At 35.9% G+C, this 24,433-nt stretch overlaps 2 protein-coding genes and 1 long non-coding RNA gene across 3 annotated transcripts in view; 2 read left to right on the plus strand and 1 right to left on the minus strand.

The window, feature by feature from the left end:
• The window catches only part of LOC141424872 (uncharacterized), a 196,170-nt gene extending 189,854 nt beyond the window's left edge, over nucleotides 1–6,316 (minus strand). The window contains exon 1 of the long non-coding RNA XR_012449833.1: nucleotides 6,192–6,316. This is a non-coding gene — a long non-coding RNA (uncharacterized lncRNA). The remainder of the gene's footprint in view (nucleotides 1–6,191) is intronic.
• Nucleotides 1–8,283, plus strand: part of Col24a1 (collagen type XXIV alpha 1 chain) — a 353,893-nt gene extending 345,610 nt beyond the window's left edge. The window contains exons 62-63 of the transcript XR_012449831.1: nucleotides 8,094–8,159; nucleotides 8,247–8,283. The gene's annotated coding sequence lies outside the window, so the exon portion shown is untranslated. The remainder of the gene's footprint in view (nucleotides 1–8,093; nucleotides 8,160–8,246) is intronic.
• Znhit6 (zinc finger HIT-type containing 6) overlaps nucleotides 6,362–24,433 on the plus strand; it is a 52,081-nt gene continuing 34,009 nt past the window's right edge. The window contains exons 1-5 of the mRNA XM_020177491.2: nucleotides 6,362–7,079; nucleotides 8,094–8,159; nucleotides 8,247–8,353; nucleotides 8,440–8,525; nucleotides 13,465–13,568. Of these exons, the coding sequence (XP_020033080.2) occupies nucleotides 6,532–7,079; nucleotides 8,094–8,159; nucleotides 8,247–8,353; nucleotides 8,440–8,525; nucleotides 13,465–13,568 (911 nt within the window). The 5' untranslated portion in view covers nucleotides 6,362–6,531. The remainder of the gene's footprint in view (nucleotides 7,080–8,093; nucleotides 8,160–8,246; nucleotides 8,354–8,439; nucleotides 8,526–13,464; nucleotides 13,569–24,433) is intronic.

Raw genomic sequence — 24,433 nt, forward strand, 5'->3', positions numbered from 1 at the left:
TCTGTAGGGATTACAACATTAAGCTTTAATTTATCACAGTCAACTTGGATTTAATACAGAACAGCCCATATAGAATAGTGTAGTTGAACCTCATATACTTACAATAATATATTCCTACTTAATCTCATCCTTTGAGTTACTGTTAGCCATATATGATACATCTATATATATATTAAAATCCAGCAATATAAGATAATAATTTTTGCTTTAAATACTTGGTTTTTCATTATGAGAAAATTAAAAATATTTAAATGTATGTTTTCCTTTGTAGGTCTAAGTTACCATCTGATATCGTTTCTCTTTATGTGGAGTTCTCTTACTATTTCTTATTAGTGTTGGTTATCTCTGTATTTTCCTTTATTTCACATTTATTTTTAAAGGATATTTTTCTCTTGATATAGAATTCTTGATTGCATTTTGTCTTTAAGCAATTTGGATATGCTGGTCTTATGTCTTCTGGCCTCTAATGTTTATGATGAGAAGCTAGCCACCATTCATACTGTGGTTCCCCATTTGTAACATGTTTATCTATGACATATATGCTTTATATTTATACTCTTTGGGATTTCTTGAACTCAGGTCTAAAAGGCTCTACATCATCACAACTATACTCACCTATAATTTTTTGTGTTATATTAATTCTTACACATAACAGTGTGAATGTCCAAGCCAAAATACTTATACATGCAGACACAGTCATCAGTCAAAAAAATCTATAAATTCACAAATTGCACTGTAAACATGCTTCCCTTTTGACAAAATGGTTTTAAGCATATTGAACTGAAGCCTATGGCAAGTTAATTTTTAAAAAATTAAATCTATCAAATATGCTTTCTACAGAGTTATCATGAAGCTAATAAATTCAAACTAAGTTTTCTTTTCATACAGAAAACCCTGACTTGTATGAGCTTCACTTCACAAAACCTTGACCTGTCCCCTGCTTTTTACCTGAAATGAAACATAAATGTAGCACTTTCTATATGAAACAAAAAGGATCTGCTCGCTTGCTTTTGTTTGCTTGTTTGACCACCTTGTGATAAACAGCGGACAGGCTATCAGGAGCACAGAAACAACCTGAGCATTAGGAACATGGTGTTTGGCAGTAGGCACGTTAACAGACTTCTTGTTCTCACCAAAACATGAATTGGGCCCTTCTACACAAGTCTAGCAGTTTTTATAGTTTCAAAAATAAGTGTAAATTAAGTCTCAATGCATAGTGCTCTGCTCTATTAAAGTGTAACTTTTTCCTCAGGACCTATATAGTAATTGGCTATGATAAGCATGATGAAGCCATTTTCACCTCAGCCTGGGTGAAAACACAATTATGCAATCTGTGTGTTTTGGATTCAGAGTCCTGGTAAAGTTCAAAACCAAGTTAGAAAAATGGCACCTCTATAAAGAAGAGCAACTGATGGGGAATCTGAGCTATCATCTTGGCTGTACCAAGCAGGGGATTTTAAGACTACACACATGTACAAAAAACAATCGAAGAAACCACATATTAAAAATAGTTTTATTAAGTATCTAGTTCAGGAAAACTTTATAGTTCAAGTACAAGAAAACTTCTTACTCTTGAAGCTAACACTGGAAACCAGTTTCACAAAAAGGGCATTCTTCCTGCAGGTATTAAAGACCTCTCGCAACTATTATGAAGTAAAAACTTTGTTTGAACTTTATTGATATTACATTCAATGTTTTTCACTTGAACATTTCCAATTTTATAAACTAAGTTAAGCCATTTAATAATACAAATGCCAAGATGCTATACAAAACATTCATAGTTAAAATAACTTTAATTATTCCCAAATATTTCCTACATAATTTAATATACCACAGAAAAATACAATATATTTTTCCTTTTTCTTTCAAGTCTTCCTACAAAGCTAAATGAGTAGACACCATCAAGTTTTTGGTTTCGTAGTTAGAAGTGAAAAATCAAAAGAATTTGTTTTTTTAGCTTGGCTTCATTGTCAAGTATTATTAGGCCCAGTGTTAAATAATAGTAAGATTTTTTTCTAAAATCTTTTTAGAAATCTATTTCACATATAGTCCTCCTACAGAGGACTGTAGCAAATCCTATGCCTCCTGTATCAGAAGTCCTGTAATACTAATGATCCCAACTATTGGATCTTTCTAAAGGCTCATCAACTATGATTAAACCTCCTAAGTCATGATGCAATTGTTTGATTCAAATAATGCTTTACCGGTAATAGATCCACCCAATCCTTTGGAACAGTTACTTGTATTGTAATATTGTAATAACAGGTCCATCCAAATCACAGTATAAGCCATGATCCCATACTTAAAAATAATCATACCCAGAACCACCCTGTGGTTCCTTCCCTGACGACTTATGCATGTGCCCCAGCCATGAAACCAGCTCAGGAAATGAAATGGACTCTGGCACCTGCAGTATGAAGGTGATAAGGCCCACATGGCATTGGTGACCTGGCTTTTAGTTACCATTCATTCTCCCCTCTTTCTCATCAGAATTAATATACCCCAGTCATACCTATCTGATGTTACTTGAACACATTCTACATTCTCATTCATTTTTCTAGAAAGCTCACCACCCTTATCTCAAGAAACTTTGCTAATTTTTCCCACCAAGGAACACCCACTACTTCCAACTTAAGTCATACTGTATATTCTAATACTTGCTTAAGTGTTTTATTTTTGTTTTTTAGACAGTGTCTCCCTCACTTAACTGTGAGCTCCCTGAATGCAAACTTCAGGTTTGAATGCTTATAATCACATAGCATAGCACAATGAAATAAGTGTTCATGTCTTTACTACCCTCATCTTTTATTTCAGTCATGTACTATACACTGTGCTTTCAGTTGGTAATTCAAGTTGAGCAAAAAAGACAGGGACCCTTTGCTCAAGGAGCTTAATGTCCACAAGAGAAACTGATCATCTTTTTTGCCATATAATTTGTTTTATTGTAGAAAACTAAATATATTTGCCAAGCTTAAGATGGGATTTTTAAAGCAGTAGAAAGTGCTAATTAACATCCACTTGGCACAGTTTGACCAGAAAGCAATCAAATGATAATCATAATGAATACATAATTATAACTTGAGACACACACACACACATATACACATATACACACACACATATGTACACACACAACCCTGTCACCAGCCTGAGTCAGGGAGGAGAGGTAATCAAATAATAATGCTTATCTACAGAAGAAGTGCTTGACTTGCCTCTGAAGGAGAGTAAGTGGAAATGAGGCTGAGGAGAAACAAAGGCCAGAATATGAGTGATTTTTGTAGGGCTATAATAAGGACTCAGTTTTTTATCCTAAGAGCAGCAATTAGGCACTGAAGGTTTTAAAGAAGATAAATTAAATGATATTATCAGACTTGATCTATAAAGAGGTTCAGGCTATAGTTTAGAAAATGAATTAAAGAGAAAAATATTTACTAAATTAACAGTAAGTGAACTAACATGCTTAGCTAATTCTTGAATGTCCATTTTAACCCAATTTAATTGAAATCTGAGTTTTAATAACAAATTATCATATAGCACTGAGCAGCTGAAATATAAAATGAGGCATATATGTAATTTCAAATTTTCAAATAGCCATATTTTAAAAAGTAAAAAGAAACAGGTAAAATTGATTTCAGTAATATATATAACATAATATATGTAAAATACTATCATTTCAACAAGTAATTAATCTAAAAATATTAATGAGTTATCTTACATTCTTTTTTGTACTCTCTGTGTATTTTATTTTTGGAGTATATGTCAATTCAAATTTCCACATTTCAAGTGCTCAGTAGCCAAACTGCCTCTTCTTGTAAGGACATCATCCAAATTGGATTACTGCCCATTCTAATGGTCTCATTTTAACCTAATCACTTTATCTAGGCCAAATATAGGCCTAATGTAGTCAAATATGCCAAATATAATCAAATTATGATGTGCTGGGACTTAGGGCTTCAACGTACGAATTTTAGAGGATACAATGCTGACTGTAATAGCCAGAGAATTCAACTACTTGGCTACTCACAACATGACAGTTTACATCCTCCAAAACGAGTGATCTAGGATAAAGAACAAATGTACAAGTACCAATGTATAGTCCTTTTTTCAAACCTAATCTCATGTTGCTATAGTTTGGATCTGGAATATCTCCCAATGGCTCAAGTGTTAAAGGCTTTGTCCTCATCTTGGTATAAGTGGAAGGAGGTTGAAACTTTTAAGAGATGGGATCTGGTGAAAATTTTAGGTCAGTGGGCGTATGTCTTTGAAGTGGACAGTGGGACACTGGACTCTTTCTCTGTCTCTCTCACTTCCTGGCCCTATGAGGTGAGCAGCTTCCTCCATTGTGCTGTCCCACCATGATGTACTGCCTTGCCACAGGCCCAAAAGCAATGCCATAAATAACTTAATACTTTGTTCTTGCTATCAGTAACACCGATGAATCCTGAAAATAATGTAGGAGCATTCTACTTATTCGTATTACTATAGGGCAGGATCATTGGAGAACATTTTGGCAGCTTTCTAACACAGATTTGTATCCATCAATAATACATGGAGAACTACAATTTGGCAATAAAAGACATGTAAGTCCATTAAAATGGGCAAAATAGTTAATAAACATTTCATTGAAAGAAATATATAAATTTCTTTCATATATACAAGATCCTTAACATTAGTCATTAAGGAAATGTAAACTGAATTGACAATGAGATAGCACTTCACACCCATCATCAAAAAACTGACAATACCAAGCTGTGCATGGTGTGGCATATCTATAATCCTAGCACTCTGGAAGTTGAGGCAGGACGATTGTGAGTTCGAGGCCACCCTGGGCTACATAGCAAGTTCCAGGCTAGACTGGGTAACATAGTGAGACTTTGTCTCAAAAACAAAAATGAAAACTAAAGCTGACAATAACAAATGTTGGCAAGGATGTAAAACTGGAACCCTCACCCAGTGAGGATGTAAAATGGTATAGCTACTTTGGAAAACAATTGGACCATTTCTTAAAAATTATACAAACTTAACATATGGCCCAGCAATTCCACTCCTAGATATGCTCAAGGGAAACAAAACAAATGTCCACACAAAAACTAATATATGAATGTGAAAGCAAAATTATTCATAATAGCCCAATTAGAAACAAATGCCCATCAGCTAGTAGATGAATGAACAAATGTGGAATGTTCAGATAATGGAAAATTATTTATCAACAAAAAGGAAAAAACCTTACTAATACGTGCTGCAACACATATTCTTCCTGTCATTTAATCTCTTTTCTTAGTGTAAAGATGTAATCTAGTCTGAAAATCATTCAAGTTCTCTGATGCCAAAAGCAACAGCATCCTAAAAGTATCTCTGAAACTGTCCACCTGATTCTTCTAGAGGTTTCTTCCTCACAATCCATAAGTGGACTTTACTCAACTACCAAACTTACTTTAATGCTCCTTGCAGTGCTACTCAATCAGTTGTGCCCCAACTAGGGTTTCAAAATTATCTGGGATCTGGAGATGCAGTTTGGTGTGTTCAGCGTGCCCAGTGCCCTGGGCTCATCCTGAGCACCACAAACAAAAAACACAAGTTACCTCTCTTCTTCATTCTGCTCACCCATTCAAAATTCCCATTCCTTAATCAACGTGTGAATGTAACAGGACTTGAGGGGGCAGCACCAAGAAGCCTACAGCTAAGTCATTTCTTTGAAGTCTCCCCATGACATTGTGTGAAAATTAGGAAAAAGTGCCTGAAGTCCAGTATGTAATAATTTTTTAGAAGCGCTTGAAAGGAATGCAAGAGTTGTTTCGGTTTTATTTTTATTTATTTATTTGCTTCAGTGTGTGTATTTAAATCTCTTCCTAGGCATAGAACTCTTGTCCCAGTCTTGACATATTTAAGGATTTATGTTCCTAGAGAATACTGTAGGGGGCTGGGAATGGGGAATAGGCTGGTGTTACTGATTGCCTGTAATGACAGCACCTGCTCGCTGATCCCCACTCAGGAGTCCATGTCATTTTCTCAGTAACACTGATATTTGCAATACCATCGTCCCTAAAGTAGAGGTTTGGAGAGACACAACATCGGGTGTGTCCTCGGTTTTCATACAATGATAGGCCTCATCCTTAATACAGATTAGGGTGGGTCTTCCCATTTCAAAAATGTAAGAGTTCAGCTCCCCCCCACTCTTTACTTACACCGACCTTGCAGTCAAAGAAACCTCGTCTGAGAAAGGGTGTGGCGAACCCGCCCGGAGGCGGGAGTCGAAGTGGGCGTGACCTCACACGCGTCTCTCCCAGGACGGGACTGACTGCCGCAGAGCCGTAAAGAGCTCTACAGGTCGTGAAGTGTCGTGACACGGAAGCGTGGCTTTGCAACGGCCCGGCTGATCAGGCCAGGCAGGCGTGCGCGACTTGAGCAGTGTGTGGTGCTGCTTATTTTATGTATCCGCGCGGTGCAGCTCCGTGGAAGGACAGAGTGGCAGCGTAGGTCTAGGATCGTGCTGCTGAAAACGAAGGGGCCTCCGGAGGGACTCTCCAGAGGATGGCTGAAGGGGCGCGGCTGTATACGGAGGCCGGCGGTGGAGAGGAGAGGACTGGACTAACAGGAATGAAGAAGACAGAAGATGCAGAGGGAGGAAGCGGACAGCGGGCAGAGAAGATAAGAATGGACATAACGGTGGTGAAGCAAGAAGTTATGGAATGGTCGGATGTAGAAGGCACGTTGGACAGCCAGTGGATAAAGCAGGAGGTGGAGGATGAGAAAGGAGGCATGTTGGAGGTGAAGCAGGAAGTGGACAGTATGGTGTTTAAAGAAGAGAAGGTGGATGAACCAGAGGTAAAGGAAGAGAAAGTGAAGGTGAAGGAAGAGGTCATGGACTGGCCAGAAGTGAAGGAGGAGGAGAACTTGGAGATAAAACAGGAGGAGATGTTTGTTGGTCAGAGCATAAAGAAGGAGCAGATGGTGGATGGAGTGCATGTAAAAGAAGAAAAGGATTTCCCGAAGAGCGAGGTGATGGATGACACACAGGTGAAAGAGGAGCCTCCGATGAGTCCCCCAGTGGGCTGCAAGCGGAAACTGGCTATGTCCAGGTAGGACAGAGAGACACCTGATGTGGGGAGCAAAGCTGTGAAGTCCTTGTGTATAAGCGAGGGAAACTAAACTAGCAGCAGCAGGTGGAATAATGAAAAATAAGCACAAGTTTGGGTCCCTAGAGTCTGCGTTCCAGGGAGGGATGGAGGAGTGTGTGAAAATATGTCAAGTGGTAGTGTCCTATGGGTAGTGATCAAATTCGGGAGTGAAAATGTTAGGATCCAGAGGCCCTATTGGAACCAGATCTGGCTAACTAATGTGCCCTTGACTCTGTTTTTTTGAGAGAGGATAGAGATGAGAAACAGCCTAATAAAATCAATGAGGAAAAAGGGATTGGAGTTAAAATTAGACATAAATGCATTTGCCTTTACATCTCAAGCTTCTCTATGATAGCTATGAATAGTTACTGCTTTTGATTCAGTTTCCTTGGTAGCTTGTTACAACATAGAAGATCACATTGTGGTCAGATTCTCTGAATATTACTGTCCAGGACATGTAGATTGTCAGTATCCCAAGATCCTAGAAGAGCAGTTGAGGACAGATGATGAGTAATAGCATTTCCAGATTATTTTGATGCCCATTGTAGGTTAGGTGTGGTGTTGAGAAACAAAATGTTACTGCTGTTCTTTAAATTTGGGTCTCATACTGTGTTCTTTTCAAGTTTAATGTTATGTTTTCTTTCTCTTTTATTGATTTATTTTTGGCAGTACTGGGGGTTGAATTCATGCCTTGCACTTGCTAGGCAGGTGCTCTACCACGGGGGCCCCAAACCCTAAATTTTAATACGTTTTCTTGAATTACATATTGCTAACAACATTGTAAATGTGGATGTCATTTGGATATGGTTCCATGTAATTTTCAGTGAAAGCTATCAATTATCAGAGTTGCTTGCACATATTTTATTCATTATTGCTACATGTCTATAATTTGTAGAAAGTGAATCAGCATTCAAAGTATATAAACAGATAAATAGAATTAATATTTGATAATTAGTTACATGTGGACTTTTGTAGGTGTGAAACTTGTGGTACAGAAGAAGCAAAGTACAGATGTCCACGTTGTATGCGATATTCCTGCAGGTACATATGTAATTTTCTACCTTATTATCTACAACTTTACCCTTCTTGTTTCAAAAGAGAAAAAATATTGCTTCTTTGTCTCTTCAGTTTGTCCTGTGTAAAGAAACACAAAGCAGAACTGACATGCAATGGAGTTCGGGATAAAACTGCTTATGTTTCAATACAGCAGTTTACTGAAATGAATCTCCTAAGTGGTAAGTCATTTTATGTACAGCAAATAAGTGCTTCCTGGCCATTGGTATATGCCACTTGGTTTATTTTTCTATTCTGACCTCTTTAGATTATCGATTTTTGGAAGATGTGGCAAGAACAGCAGACTATATTTCTAGAGATACTTTCTTGAAAAGACCAATAAGCAATAAACATGTAAGTATGTCTTCTAATCCCTTCTATTGCAATCCCTTCCCGTCAGTTAGGTTCAGTTTTTTTTCACTTACCAAATATTTTAAGCTGTCATCATGATCTGGAGCTATTCTAGTTACTAGTGATTTGGAAATGACCAAAACAAAATCTTAACCCTCATAGAGTAGGAAAGAGAAGAGATAAGTGGGCAAGACAAGAGATGTATAGAAGAAACAAATATAATTTCAGATTGAGTTCAGTGCATGTAGAAAACAAAGAAGGCACAGTAGTTTAAAGAGAATCAAAATGGTGTTTGATAGGGGAAGGTTTCAGGGCATTGTTTTCAATTCAGTGGTCAGAAGCGTCCCTGAGAGATGATATTTAAGCAGTGATCTTAATGATAGGAAAGAGACACTCCTGTGTACATGTGGAGAACAGTTTTTCCAAATAGAACAAAAGCAAAAGTAAAGACCTGAGTTAGGAACAAAATTGGTATATTTGAAGAATTAAGAGGGGAAAGGAACCGGGCACATATGGCTTGCATCTGTTTATCCTAGCTACTTGGAAGGCTGAGATTGGGAGGATCACAGTTTGAGGCCAGCCTGGACAAATAGAGACCCTATCTCCAAAATAACCAGAGCAAAAAGGACTGGAGGTATGGATCAAGTGGTAGGGTACCTGTGTTGCAGTGTGAAGCCCTGAGTTCAAACCCTAGTTCTACCAAAAATAAAAGGGTTAAGGTGACTGAAGCATAGTGAGTGAGGAAGAGAATGCTGAACATAATGTTAGAGAAATCAGTAAGGGTTCCCAGTGTGTTCCAAATAAACAGAAGCCAAGGAAGGGCTTGAGCATGTTCACTTTTTATAAAAGATCACCTTTGCTGCTTTGTTGATGTCAGGGAACAAGAGCAGAAGATTGGAAGCAGGGAGGACAATTGCAAGGCCATGCATGCTGTGGTCTATTTGAAAGATGTTGGTGTCTTGGCTCTGCTGTTAGAAATAATTAGAAAGTGAGTCAGGTGTCATGGCTCACACCTGTAATCCCAGTACTCAGAAGGTAGAGATAGGAGGATCATGGTTCAAGGTCAGCCTTCCCAAAGAATTAGCAAGGTACTCTTTCAACAAAACAAGCCAGGTGTGATGATGCAACAGGGGAAAAGGACAGCAAGGCAAAACCGTGAGACCCTATCTGAAAAAAAAAAAAAAAACAGGGTTTTTGCTGGGGCCGGGAACATGGCTCAAGTAGTAGGCAGGCACAAAGCCCTGAGTTCAAGCCCCATACCACCCAAAAAAAAAGAAATGAGATAATTGGAAACTGATTAGATATCAGCTTTGAAGGAAGAGCTTACAAGACTTACTGTTTTAATATACTTCATTTTCATATTCTTGTATACCTTTTTCATTCCTTACGCATTATGAAAAATTAAATCTCATATTTGAAATATTTTACAACTGGAATTATTCTACAAATTCATCAATATTGTGATCAGATCACATCACAGAATTGTGATATGTTCACTTGGAGTCACAGAATTTTAATACTTTTTAATCTCATTTTATTGGCGTTATTGGTACAGATATGACATTACACATCAGAAAGGATGTTGTCATGTATCAAGTCTTATTTTTCCTGAGGCTAAATTAAGCATAATTAAAATTCTAGTTAAACAGAAACTTCTTTTTTATTATAAAAATGTAAAATTATTCTTTTTTACAACATGCATGTAAAAAATTGTAGCATACAAATATAGTGTAATGACTAATTATATAGTGACTATCTATGTAACTACCACCCAGGTCTAGAATTGGAACATTTCCAGCTTCACAGAAATACTTCGCCACCCTCTTGTGCCATAATCTATTCTCATTTCTATAGTTTTCTATTTTAGGATCATGCCATAGTTTTTCTATTCTGTTGTTCATGGACTTTGGGTATTGAATAATAATAAAAAATTTAGGAACAATATTACAATTTTACACATGAATTGTGGTTTGGGTATATGCATGTTTTTCTAGGGTTCTATACCTGGGAGTGGTATTGCTTTGTTATGTTGTATTCATAGCTTCACTTTGACTAGATGTTACCAGAACTTTTTCTAAAATGGTTATACCAGCTTTCATTCTCAACAGTTACATATAAATGTAGCTATTGTCAATCTGATGGTGATGGCTGTGTAATTTTATTGACTTTTTGTTTTGTTCTGTTTGTTTTTCCCCTTTGAGCCTCATGCTTAGGGGCAGGCACTCTACCCATAAGCCATACTCCTAGCCCATTTTATTGGGTTTTACTTTTGCAATTCACTGATTTCCTGGTAAGATTAAACATCTTTTTATTTGACATTAGAATTAGAAGTACCTGATTAACCTTTTATTCTTCTTTTCTTTGGTCAACATTCTTAGTCACTTCTAAGAATTACTTGTATTTCATAGATGCTCGTCCATAGTTAATTATATTATATATATATATATTTCCCTGTAAATATCCCATAAGCTTTTTTTTTAATCTTTTATTATTTGAGTGCATGGGTAAATTATATGGGAGTTCCCTAATTTCCAAAGTTTTGGGGATTTTCTAGATAGACCTTATTTTTAGCTAATTGCATTGTGGCTGGAGAACATGCTCTGAATTCATTGTTTTTTGTTTTTTCTTCTTTTTTTGGTGTTGGGATCAAACCCAAGGCTTTGCTTATGCCTCATGCATGCTAAGCACATGTTTTACCACTAAGCTTTAAGGATAAATGATTAGATGCATACATTAGGAATTATTTCTTCTTGCTGTAGTTAACCTTTGGCATCGTGAAGCTACTTCTTTGTCTCTAGGTTTTTGAACTTTGTCCAGTATTACTAAACAGTGTCAGTCTTCGGCATGATATTTGCATGGTATATCTCTTCCTTTTACTTTGCACCTTTCTCTTTTTAGGTTTCGATATGTCTTTTGTGTCACAGTTATGTTCCAGTTCTTATGCCTTAATCGTGTCCCCTAATTTGTGCAATTTGCTTTGTTCCTTTTCTTTATGAATGAACTGAAAATTTTTTTCTTTTTAAGTTTTTCTCTTGATCAGCTGAGAATTTATGGGCCCATTTGTATCCTCTCATTGGTTATGCTAGTGAAATTGCAGCATGGCTACTTGAAAGTTCATCAGTACCATAACCCTGTACCTAGAAAACATCAGGATCTTAGAAGGGGAGTTGGTGAACTTTTGTAAAAGATCAGATAGAAAATTGTTTTTACTTTTCAGGCTATATGGTTTCTGTCAAAACTACTTAATTCTTGCTTCTGCAGCAAAAAAGGAGCCATAATAGTATATAAACAATTGAGGCTGGCCTACATTCCAATAAAACCTTACAAAAGAAGGCATCAGGCTAGATTTGCTCCTAGTACATGTAAGTTATCCTAGGACACAAATTCTACTAACCCCCTTACTGGTTTGTTTTATTGTGTTTAGATATATAAATTACTTTTTTTTGTACTGTTTTTTCATTAAAATTTTGCTTGTGAGTATTTCTTAAAGACAGGTACTAACAGGTCTTCTTTTTAGAAATGATTTGTTTTATTTTACCAGGTATCTAGAAACAATTACAAATTTGGACCTATCTTAAGCAAAATAAAAGATTTACGATTTATTTCCTTGACAAAGCAAGCAGTGCAAATCAGATAAATCTGAGAAAGGGCTGGCCCATGGCCACAATTTTTAATAGAATCTTTTGTGTGTTTTTCCCATTCCATTCAGATAGTACAAATGTCATAGCACACTTGATAATATAATAAATATAAACTCTGAGGGTAGAGTTTATATTTCTGGTTCACCCTTATCCTGAGGGTGTATTATTCTGTGAATCCTAGCAGATTATTGGGTATTGTTCTGATCCTCTTGCTGAGGATCATATTGGAAAGAGAAACCTGTATTTGTCAGAATTGGCAAGGAAAATAGTATCAAGTTTGCCGACGTTGCTTCATTGCTTTACTTAGTTCTCTGAGGTTTTACCTTTCATTAAATATTGGCATATTCTTGTTTTCTGCCATCTTCTAAATACTTTTAAACTGTTTAAGAAATACATTTCTATACACACAGAGATATTAGATAGGTAGGTAGGGAGAGAGAGAGGGAGAGATACAGATATGTCTCCCCATTATCTGACATTCTTAGGTGTTTTTAGAGGGAAGATTGGTCCATATAATCACTTGTATTTCTAAAACCAAAGTCCCCTAAGATACAAAATTATATGTATTTTCTTAAGTCATCTTCCTAGTTAGCCAGTGATTGTGGACCCTTCCTTTCCCCTGGCATATGACTTTATTGTTTAACTTTGCATAGCAAAGTTCTAAATCCTCATTCACTTAACCAAAAAAGTTCATTTATATCTGTCTTTTCTTTAGTGATTTTTTTTCTTACTAGATTTAATAGAAGCCTGATATTTCCTTTGCAATTCTGTGGAATTGCGTAGCTCATCCTTACCAACTCAGGTGGTTAGTGAAGTAACGTGTTAGAGCCGGGTGTTTTTATATTCCATTCTGTACTGCCCACAACAGTGGCTATTCTAATTAGGCTTGTACTAGATAGTGCTATGGTTCCTCCCTTGAGTGAGCTACCTTTGTAGTAATAAAATCAGGTGTGTCTAAGTATGATGCAAAATCATCACTAAAAGAAAAATAGGAAATTCTTCCTTGGATTATAGAACATATGGTTAAAAGCAGTTTCTGAAATTGCACAGACCTGTGTTTGAATATAAGTTCTGCTTCTCCTCTGAGATAGCTGTAGAATGTGGAAATTTCATTAATTCTTATTGCTCAAATTAGGGTAATAATAACACCTACCTCATAATGTTGTAAAGATTGGATGACATTCTGCTGAGAGCTGTTTGGAAAAATAAGTACTCAGTAAAATTTAAGTATTATTGAACATAATTTTCTTACTTCTGTGATGCATTTTAAAATTAATTTGTCTGTTTGGTTTTGTTGTTAGATGTACTTTATGAAAAATCGTGCCCGAAAGCAAGGTATTAACTTAAAACTGCTACCCAATGGATTCACCAAGAGGAAAGAGAATTCAACATATTTTGATAAAAGGTAGGTTTCTTACTTTAGTATATCAGGTGTTCCGATCATGGGAACATCCTTTAAGGTTTGGTTTGCTATGGTGTTGCTACCCAAAATATAATCTGTAAACTGTTACTGGATGTCAAGATAACCAGTAACTGCATATCATATGACTAATGAAAATTTGGGCATGCAAAGTAGATGTTTTCTTGATAACCTTTCAGAAGCTTCTCAAATGTTAGTGTGCATAACAAATAACTTCAGCATCTTATTGAGTAATGTGTTATTGTGATTCAATTTCAGTAGACCTGGGTAGGAGTTTAATATTGTACATTTTTAATAGCCTTCCAACAATGCTAGTTGTTTGACATGAGCAATAAACTGAAGCAATTTTCTACATTGAAATTCTGAATAAGAGTTCACTTAAAAGCTGACTACAAGGAAGGAGACTTTGAAAACATTTACTCTAATAATGAATCTTTGAGTACAGATAATACCAGAGATGCTCTTTGAAAGTGTTGGGTTGGACAGGCCCAAAGAGTCTAGAGGAGAATAGGACTCCAGAGTACAGTCAGCCCTCTATATGTGTACATTCCTTATCTGCAGATTCAACCACTCAAAGATCAGAAATAGCAGGAGGAAGAAAAACCCTGTGTTTGTACTGAACATATGCAGACTTTCTTCCTTGTCATTACCCCCTAAGCAATTCAGTATAGCAACTATTTACATAACATTTATATTGTACTAGATAGCGTAAGTTACTGAAAATTGACTTAAAGTGAATGGGAGGATGTGCATAGATTCTATGCAAATACACACCATTTTATAAGAGACTTGAGCATCCACAGATTATAGTATCTGAGAGGGGTCCTGGAACCAATCCTTTGTGGTTACCAAGGGATGACTGAACTCTAATTAGCTAACAAAATTTATTGGGTAAAGTCATTCAAGGTTCTGGATATAAAGTAAAAAAAAATCTGAGGAAGTTTTTCCCTATTCAGCCCCATAGCGACTGTGGGGGCCTTGAACAAATCACTTCCTTTCTCTGAGCTTCCTTTTGTTGTTGTTATTATTGTTTGTTTGGTTGGTTTTTGTTTGGGTCTTACTATGTAATACAGGCAGGCCTTAAAACTTGTAATCCATTTGTCTCTGCCTCACAAGTGCTAGGTTTAAGCATGAACCATGACACCCAGCTTTTTAAAATTAAGGCAGGATCTCACTATGTTGCCCAGGGTGGTCTCAAACTCCTGGGCTCAACTGATCTTTCTGTCTCAGCTTCCCAAATAGCTAGGACTACTGGCATATACCACCATGTGCTCAGCCTCATCTTTATGATGTAGGGTTGGACTAGATAAACTCTAATGTCCCTTTGCAGTTGACTGTTCCATAAGTTGAAAAACAGAGTCATCAAGAATTCTCATTATCCTAATAAATCTACACCTTTTCAGAAGATGTTATAATTAACTTTTGGGGTTTTTCTGCTTTTGTTTTTGTTTTTTTTTTTTTTTTGGTGGTATTGGGGTTTGAACTCATATCCTCACACTTGCTAGGCAGGCACTCTACCACTTGAGTCACTCCACCAGCCCAAAAGATGTTACAAAATTAGAAGATGATGTTATCCATTTACTGAATATGTTTCAAGACATAAATATTTGTAATTGATTTCCCTTTTTCCTGGTTGGCTTCCAAAATTAATGTAATCTTTGCATTCATCAAATATGAGATGATTCCTTTGTGTATTTTAAAGTTGACATATTTAGAAATTGACATAATTTGTTTAAGATTTATGGTAACTAGTCTGAGCCTTCTCAAATGTAATATGTATTCTGTTTTATGAAGGAATCCATCCAGAATTTTTGTTATTCAAGATGAGTTCTCACTACTAAAAAATGTATAGCTCCAAGTGTAACATTTTTTGTGTCTGGATGCATAAATAGGGAAGATCCATATGAAGAAAACTTAACTCTACCAAATGATTAAAATATCTGAATAAATGGGGAAAATGCTTTGTTCATGGGAGATTCAATATTGTGGAAATGATCCCAGTCTGATGTGATTGTGATGTGTAACAAATATCAATGGGATATTTGTTATTTTTTATCAAATTAATTAATTGAGAAGGAAGGGAGTTCATGATAAAATGAAGTTCATTTTGAAAGGTAATATGGGAGAAATGCCAGAAAAAACACAATAAGAGAGGCTAGGTTTGTTAAAATTTATGGAATTGTGGTAGTATTGACATAGACATCTATCATACGTGATCAAGACAGTACTTCTAAACAGTGCAAATAATTACTTATTCAGTAAGTAGGATTGAGACAGTTGGCTTGCCATTTCTGAGAAAAGCTAAATCTTTTATTAACATAACTTCCATGTGGATCAAAAATTTTAAATGAAATAAAAATACAAGGATATTTTCATAATCCTAGAGAGAAAAATTTTTCATTCAGAAGCAACAAGGGCCAAGCATGATGGTGAACAGCTACTCAGGAGGCAGAGACAGGAGGATCTTGAGTTTGAGACCATCCTGGGCAAAGTTAACAAGACCCTATCTCAAAAACAAAACAAAAACAAAAGGACTGATGATTATAACAAAATAAAGACAAAAGGGCTGTGGGTTCAATCACTAGTAATACCAAAAAAAAAAAAAAAAAAAAGTCCAAAACCTGGACCAAAAAATCTTTAACACATGTGATAAAGTGTACATGTGCATTAATAAGAAAGAAACTTGTGACAATTAGGAAAAGGGGCAAAGGATTAGAGTAGGTCATCACAGGAAGCTATATATGCATATATATCATAAACATATGCACACATACACACAATACAGTTATCCCTCATTATCCATAAGCATTATTTCTAGGGCCTCCAATACCCAAATCTGTGTATATTCATTTGAATATAATCTATGTACATCCCCCATCTATTTTAAATCATATTTAGATTATTTACAATATTAATCCAATATAAGTGGCTATTATATTCTATTGTTAAGGACTAATAACCAAAAAAAAAGAAAGAAATCTCTACATGTTAAGCACAAATGTGGGGTGTTGGTGAGTTTTTTTTAATCATAAGTTGATTGAGCTCACAGATGCAGATCCTTTAGATAAGAATGCTGATTGTATATGGTTGATAAGCATGTAGTAGTAATATCTACTATAATGAAGGTGTAGCCAGGCCATTTTCCTCTTCCACCATTCTTCAGAGTATAAATTGGTATAGAGTCATTTTAGAAGGCAGTCTGGTAATATTACTTCCCAAAATGTTACACATCTTAAAATACTATACTCAAAGAATTTAGCCTACAAAAGTAATAGTAAAAGTTCACAGACATATATATATATATATCTACATGTATATCTACTTTGGCATTTTTTCATAACGTAAAAACTACCAATAACCTGAAGTATCCTTCAGTATGGACTGAGTTAAAGAAATAAATGATGATATCTTCATACAGTGGGATAACCCAGTCCCCGTGAGTGTGTGGAACATTACCGTCATCCCAGATTTTTCCTAGTTAGTATCTCTGCTCTGTAGAGACAGCCTAACAACCTGTTCTAATTCCATTTCACCCCATCCTTCCTCCAAAGATTGTTTTGCCTGTTCTAAAGTTTCATATATGTGGAGTTATATAGCTCGCCGTTGCTTTATTTTTTTTGGGGGGGGTGGGGAGGTGTTGAGACAGGGTCTCAATGTATAGCCCAGGCTGACCTCAAACTGTGATCCTCTTGTCTCAGCCTCTCAAGTACTGGGGTTACAGGCTTGAGTCATCACACATAGCTTTATCCTTACATTGGAATGATAGTTCAGATGCATATGAAATGTCTTAAGTTGACACCTACTTTATTAGTTTGTTTGTTCCACTGTCTTATCATTTCTTTTGCCACTGTTGAGAATGCTGTTATTTTAGATAGTCTCTTTTTCTCTTTCAGCTGCTTTTAAGATCTTCACATTTGTCTTTGAAGTTCTGAGGTACCTTATGATAGTGTCTTGGTGTGATTTTTTAATTTATCTTCTTTGACATTTGTTGTGCTTTCTAAATATGACAATTCTGGAAAATCATAATGAATTATTGTAATCTCTTACTTCCTCACTTGTCTTTGCTCTAGTTTTGATAATTTCTTTAGTTATATTATTTAGTTATATTATCACTAAGAGAAAGAGTCACTTTCTCTTTGCATTTGTATGTGACTAATCTGATCTTTAGCCCATGTAGTATTGTCTATTTTTTAGTTATGGTTTTCATTTCCAGAAATTCTCTTTCTTCCCCAAGTTTATCTGGTCTTTTAGGTAGAAGTGTGGTTCTTTCTCATGTTTTAAGCTTCCTTTTTCTCTTCAGTAATTTAAAAGATTTATTATCTGTATAAATAATTCCAGTACCTGAAGTTCTTGGAAGTCTGATCTTGTTATCTGCTATTTTTATTGACTCTTGATTACAGTGGCTTGTTTCATTCCTAATGCTAATGTACAGTTGTGAATTCAAGTCCATCTGGGCTTTATGTGAGCTGACCTGGACTAGATACTCATTGGCACCAATCCAGGACCTTCTTTAATTTCTCAATGTGATATTTCTCAGACTACTAGTAGTAGTTGTTTGAACCCCTAATCCATTTGAGGAACCTATAGTTACACATTCTCAATTGAAACTTTTTTCTCTTCCTCCTCACTCCGTATCTCTTTACCTAGAGTACCAAGCAGAAGTCAAATTTCCTTATTGGCACCCTTTGCTAGTGGGTATAATTTTTCTGGTTCACCCTTCCACCCTTCCACTGTCTTCTATGATCTCAATTCATGGTCTCCAATTTATAAGGGCCCAAGACTTTGTCTTGTGTCATCTGGTGGATTTTGAAAGAAAAGCCTGTTGGCTGTCAGTGGCCTCAAGAGTAGGTGTAGCTTTAGCTTTTGACCATGGTTTTCAGTTCTTGTTTCCTTTCAACCCTTAGAGATTTCTCTTCCTTGCTGATGATATGTTTGTTATATTTGCTTAAGATTTATGAATATATTCTACTGGGAGATTTTTCAGATTATTTTTAATGCTGTGCTGCCCTAAATATTTAAAACAAGAACTGGTCCAGTACAAAGATAAGCTCTATAGTGGCAAAGAAGTGGATCAGGAAAGCATGATATTTGCTCACCAGCAATTTTGCTCCTAGGAATTTATCTGATAGGCCTTCCCAAATACATAGGGACAATCATGCCTTTCTAACTTAAATGTCCTTATATAAAACGATTGCCAAAAATACTATGTGAATAAGGATAGATGTTAAACCATGTATGCTATCATTGTGAAAAATAAGATTTACATACATATATGTTTACACAGTAGTCCTGTCTCATCTACAAAGTATATATCCCAAGACCCCAGTAGATTTCTGAAACTGGGAATAGTGTAAGACCCTACATATACTGTTTTTTCTCGCACATACATACCTAGGATAGAGTTGCAAATTCACAAATTAGGTACAGTAAGAGATTAACAGCAACAATAATAAAATTGAACACTTATAGTAATATACTTTAGTGAAAGTTATATGTCTTAAGATATTTTATTGTACTGTCCTCATTACTGTTGTGATGGTGTGAAATTAAAATACACTGCCTGCATGATGAGAGGAAGTGAGGCTGAGTGCTTTCTGTTGCAGCACCTTGCCATCAGTCAGGACACATTTCTGTTCATACCTTCCACTCACATTTAATGCCTTTCCCGTCTTAACTAAGCACGTACATATTGTGGCTGTATCTTTTGCAATTTGAGATACGATAGCAAAACTAGCACAGGTTTCCTTTTTCTTTTTATAGCATCACAGAAGATTTATTCTTAACCTAGATCTTAGCAACCCCAGCATATAATTTTTATCTTTTCTCCTTAAATGAAAACATTCACCTTTTGCCTTAAAGGAAGCAACTTTATGGCTTCTCTTTGACATATCTAAATGATCAGCATCACTACTCTTACACTTAGGGGGCATTAAAGTAAAATGAGTGTCACTCAAATACAAGCACCATAGTACTGCAGCAGTCAGCGTGATAACTGAGACTGCTACTTGGTTATCAGACAGATAGCATGTACAGTATGGATATGCTGGACAAAAGGACGACTCATGTCCCAGCTGTGATGGAGTGGAATGACACAAAATTTGTATCACTATTCAGAGCAGTGCACAGTTTAAAACTCAAGAATTGTTTACTTTTGGAGTTTTCCATTTAAATATATTTAGACCACAGTAGCTATGGGTAATTGAAATCATAGAATGAAATCATAGAAACCACTGGTAAGAGCGGATTACTGTGTTATAAAGTAGTATCAATGGTTATCTTTAAGGAAAGTGTCTTAGTCTGTTTTCTGTTGCTATAACAAAATACCATATCCTGCGTAATTTTCAAAAGAGGTTGTTTTTGACTCGTGTTTCTGAGAGTTAGAAAGTCCAAAATCATGATACCAGCATCTGCTCGGTTTCTTGTGAGTTTCTTGCTGCCGTTATATGGCAGAAAGTATATATGGTGAAAGAGTAGAAGCATGCTAGCTCAGATCTCTCTTCATCTTTATGAAGAACTGTTGCCATCATTGGGGCTATATGCACATCTAAATCTTAATTGCTACCCAAAAGCCCTACCTCCAAATACCATTAAAATATGAATTTGGTGGTCAGTCCCCAACACATGTTCTTTTGGGGACATATTCATACAAAAGCAGAAGGAAGCTGGTAATTGTGAGCCCTGTTGGACCTTTTTGAACTTCAGATCATGTGTATGTTTTGCTTATTTCAAAAATAAGTAAATTAATTTTTAAAATAATTTTAAGAAACATTGATAGATGTGAGCAGTACATTTTGAGTATTCTGATACTGCTGTTTAAAATTCTATCTTTTTGTCCATGGCTACCACTCTTTCAGTTGTGTTTTAGTGTTTTGCTAATGGAAGCCGTGTATATCAAACCTAGAAACCATTAGTTGAACTTAAATAACATGTCTCATTTGTTTGTTGAAATCCTCATTTTGGTTACTTTAATGTGTTAATTGGAAGAATGAATAGGATCCCTTTCCAGTAACATAGGTTAATATCTCTTACTTGAAATGCTTGGGACCAGAAGTGTTTCCAGTTTTAGAGGGTTTTTTGGAGGGGAGAGGAGAGCAGGGGATAGAATATTTGCAAATATTTTTACCAGTATTGTATCCCTAATCAGAAACCAAAATCTGAAATGTACTAAATGACGTTCAGAGTTGGAACATTTTAGATTTTCACATTAGGATATTCAACCTGTATGTTTAGCTTAGCTCTAGGCTTGGACTTTTGTATGGACTAACTACCACTCCCCAGGTAGGGGCACAAACTTGGCCTTCCTTTTCCCCACATTTGTCTCCCTCAGTTATAAGCAACCCAGTCCTTCTACTTACTATTTTGTCACTGTCAGCTTAGAGCTGTGAGCTCTGAGTTTCTTAACTCATGCTTTTGAACTAGGATTCTTTAGCTCTCTTAAACTAACAGAATTAAGATAATAGGGACATGCCAGTTATTAAACAATGTGAATTAATATTTAAGAGCTCCAGTCCTATTTTAGAAGCTAGCCACTAGATGTCCCTCTTGTAAAGAAATAACAAAATTCTTTTATGAATTCAAAAATTACTTTTTATTCTTTGGATAAAATTGTAGCATTCTAATTATATTGCAGTGATATGCTCATACATGCCTATATTAATGTCAGTAGCACTTTCTTAAAGAGTTATATGGCGATACACTTCTTAAAGCACAGAATTTTTTAACATGATATCTTTATAAATATAAGTTGTGTAGGTTTGGCTTTAGAAAAGAACTCAGGAAAATGAAATGATGGGTTAAGCAGTTGTGGTCATGGAAGGACAAGTGAGCTTTTGCAGTGCTATTTGGGGGTTTCATAATAGGTGCTCAATACAAACTTGTTGACTGATTGAAATATTTAGAGTTGAGGGTTCCTTTGCCATAACAGCTTTGATGTAGCTTGATGGAAGAATTTCAGAGCAGCAGCAAGGTCTTAGAAAAACAGTGTGAAAGAATAGAAGACTAATGGTTCAGGCCTTCATTTACTAAAGTCATGCAGACAGTAGTAAGGGAGCTCCTCCTGTAACAACATCACAGTGTGTACCTTTCCACAACAGCACTTAGCCCCTATTTTTGGAAATGGAAAATCAAACACTTGATCATTTTCAGTGTTCCAAAACTGATTCATTTAGGGAAGTCTTTTTCCCAGTCACCAAGTCAGATCCTTCATTTTATGTTTCTAAAATGTGCTCTTTCCTTTCCATTTCCTTAACTACTTTAGCATTTGTCAACTGTATTCTCCTGTGCAGGACCTTCTTGACTCCCTTTGGACTACTGAGAGACCTCCAAGTGCTCTTTCTACCTTTGGTGTTTCTTCAACTTACTCCATCTTAAACGCTGCTCTAAAAATACACTTTTACCATGGTGGTTACCTACTCAGAACTAACTAGCCATTAGTTCATAGATGCCTCCATTGGCTATAGATAGAATTGCTAGTAGTTGAAATAAGTTTGTCATCTCACCTCCTGGCTTTGTGGTCTCTGAAGTTCTTCAAATGTTGTGTTGTTTCTGTGGCCTGAAATTAAGTCCCTCTGCTTAGTCCACAGCCCTCTAATTTGAAATTGCTACTTTTCAGGCAGTTGGAAGTACCATTTTCAAATATTTCTCATTAAGAGAAATGTGAGTCATCTTGTGTATTTGCTTGTTAGTAGAGGAATCACAATATAAGTAGTATTCATGGATGTTTATTTTGTGTTAAATATAATAAAATTTAATCTTTATGTATAAGGGAATTTTCTTGCCAAGTTACTTTTCCGTGCCTGTTTCCCTATCTGTAAAAGGGAGACAATAATGGTGTCAGGTTTGGGGTGCAGTGGTTAAGAGTGGTTTTTGGTTTAAAGTGTATGTAAGAATTAACTGTGGGACAGTTTTCAAAGTACAGATATTTGGACTGACCGATAGAATTGCTCACTCATTGACCTTAGGGCATCTTTATTTTTAAAATGACTTTGAAGTTTACCTCAAAACAATGATCCATGAGCCTGTACGTTACTGACCTTCTGTACTGATTACTACAGAAAATGATCACTACTGTCTCAGTCTTGAGGGGAAATATCATTCATTAAGAGCAGGGGACAGGAAAGACTTCCCAGAAAAAGGATTTGAATATATTTGTGTCTATGTTTTTATGTCTATGTTTAGGTCTAGGCAGAAGTCAAGATAGTTGGCAAGAATATCAGATGCAAAATCATACGGTAGCATTTAGGACAACATAAGTAGTTTTGTGTGTCTAGAGTCTAGGGTGGGAGTTGGTGAGTGGTGAGACTGGAGAAAAGTCCACTATGCCATTCCAGGAAGTTTAAGTGGACTCATCCTTCAAGCAGAAAATATTCCTGTTCCTACAGGCGATCCATACCCAAATGTGAATCTTTATAGTTTGTCCCCACCTGGTTTCCTAGTGTATTCAACTAAACGTACAAGGGTGCTCATCCTTCTAAGTCTTAGATTGTCCATCGCTTCTGTATTTCCTAGCCATCTGTAGAAGTACACATGATAGTTCATCTTCTCCTTAACTGAGTTCCTATTATACATATTTTCTCCACAGTTAATGTGAGACAGATGCCAGCATTTGGTACTGGTATTCCTATGCATATATCGCTCTGCTTCATACATTCTGTGTTTTTTTAGTAGGTGCTCCATTGGCATTTTGCAGTTGTCAGTTTTTTGTCGGGTGAGACTTCATGCATTTCAGGAAGGGTAGCATTCCTAGCCCTGCCCAGTTAATGTCTCTGTACCTCCCCAGTGCTCCTCTGTCTTCGAGCACTCAAAACTGGTCAGCCATTTCCAATTGCCCCATTTCCTCTATCCCACTGCCACTTGAGAACTGCTTTAAGTGCTCAAATATTTATCATTTGTTTGAAGCAAAATGTTCTTTTTCATTTCAATCTTCACCTGCTACATCCATTTTCTTAATATACAGTCTACCAAAGCCAATACCACATAGTTAATCTGTTTCCTATTATGTAGTGGTAGTACTAATTTTTAAAGGGCAAAATATATAACTAGAACTTTTCAAAGTATTTCATAATGAAGTGAGACATAAAATTGTGGTTTTCATTCTCCCAAATTCTAGTTATTTTAATCCATACTAAGTAACTAAACAGATTCTTTGTATTCATACTTCCAAAAACACTTATCATGGTACTAGTTCTAATAAAATAAATTATTTTATGTGGACTAGTTGTGTTTATTTTTGAGAGACTTTAAATTTTCATCTTGAAAGTACCTATGAGTGAAGAACTATGTAGCTATTTTGTACATTTATTTATTCTTTGAAGGGTTTCCAAATTTGGTAGATTTTCTTTCAGCCGTAAATTAACATAATATTTTATAGCTGACAGTGGAACAAAATATTTTTTTTCCTGAAATTCCATTGGATATTACTTGGTGCATCCAGATGTCCTAACAGTTGACAACATAGGTTTCTCTTTCTTTTTTATTGCTTTTAAATAAAAGATGAAACCTGGAAAGAAAAAAACTTTAATCCCTTATATCACCTGGGATGCTTTATGTTCCGTGAAATAGAATACCCAATTCAGACTGGTTTGGATTATTGCAAAAGGGAATTTTACAGTAACTGAATGTCCAGAGATCAAGTGGACTTCAGGGTTAATAGATACGAAGACTTGATTGCAGTTTCAAGGACCCACTTTATATCTGATTCTTCACTGTACCTCCTATTTGTGTTTGCTTTTATTTTGTTTTGGCAGTGCTGGAGATTAAACTCAGAGTCTTCCTTCATTATATCTTCTTGGTTGTCAACCTAATCCTTATGGTCATAGGATAACACTGATAACACTTTGGATTCAAGCAAA

This window comes from Castor canadensis, chromosome 7 (genome assembly GCF_047511655.1).
Source record: "Castor canadensis chromosome 7, mCasCan1.hap1v2, whole genome shotgun sequence".
In the NCBI taxonomy this organism is placed as follows: domain Eukaryota; kingdom Metazoa; phylum Chordata; class Mammalia; order Rodentia; family Castoridae; genus Castor; species Castor canadensis.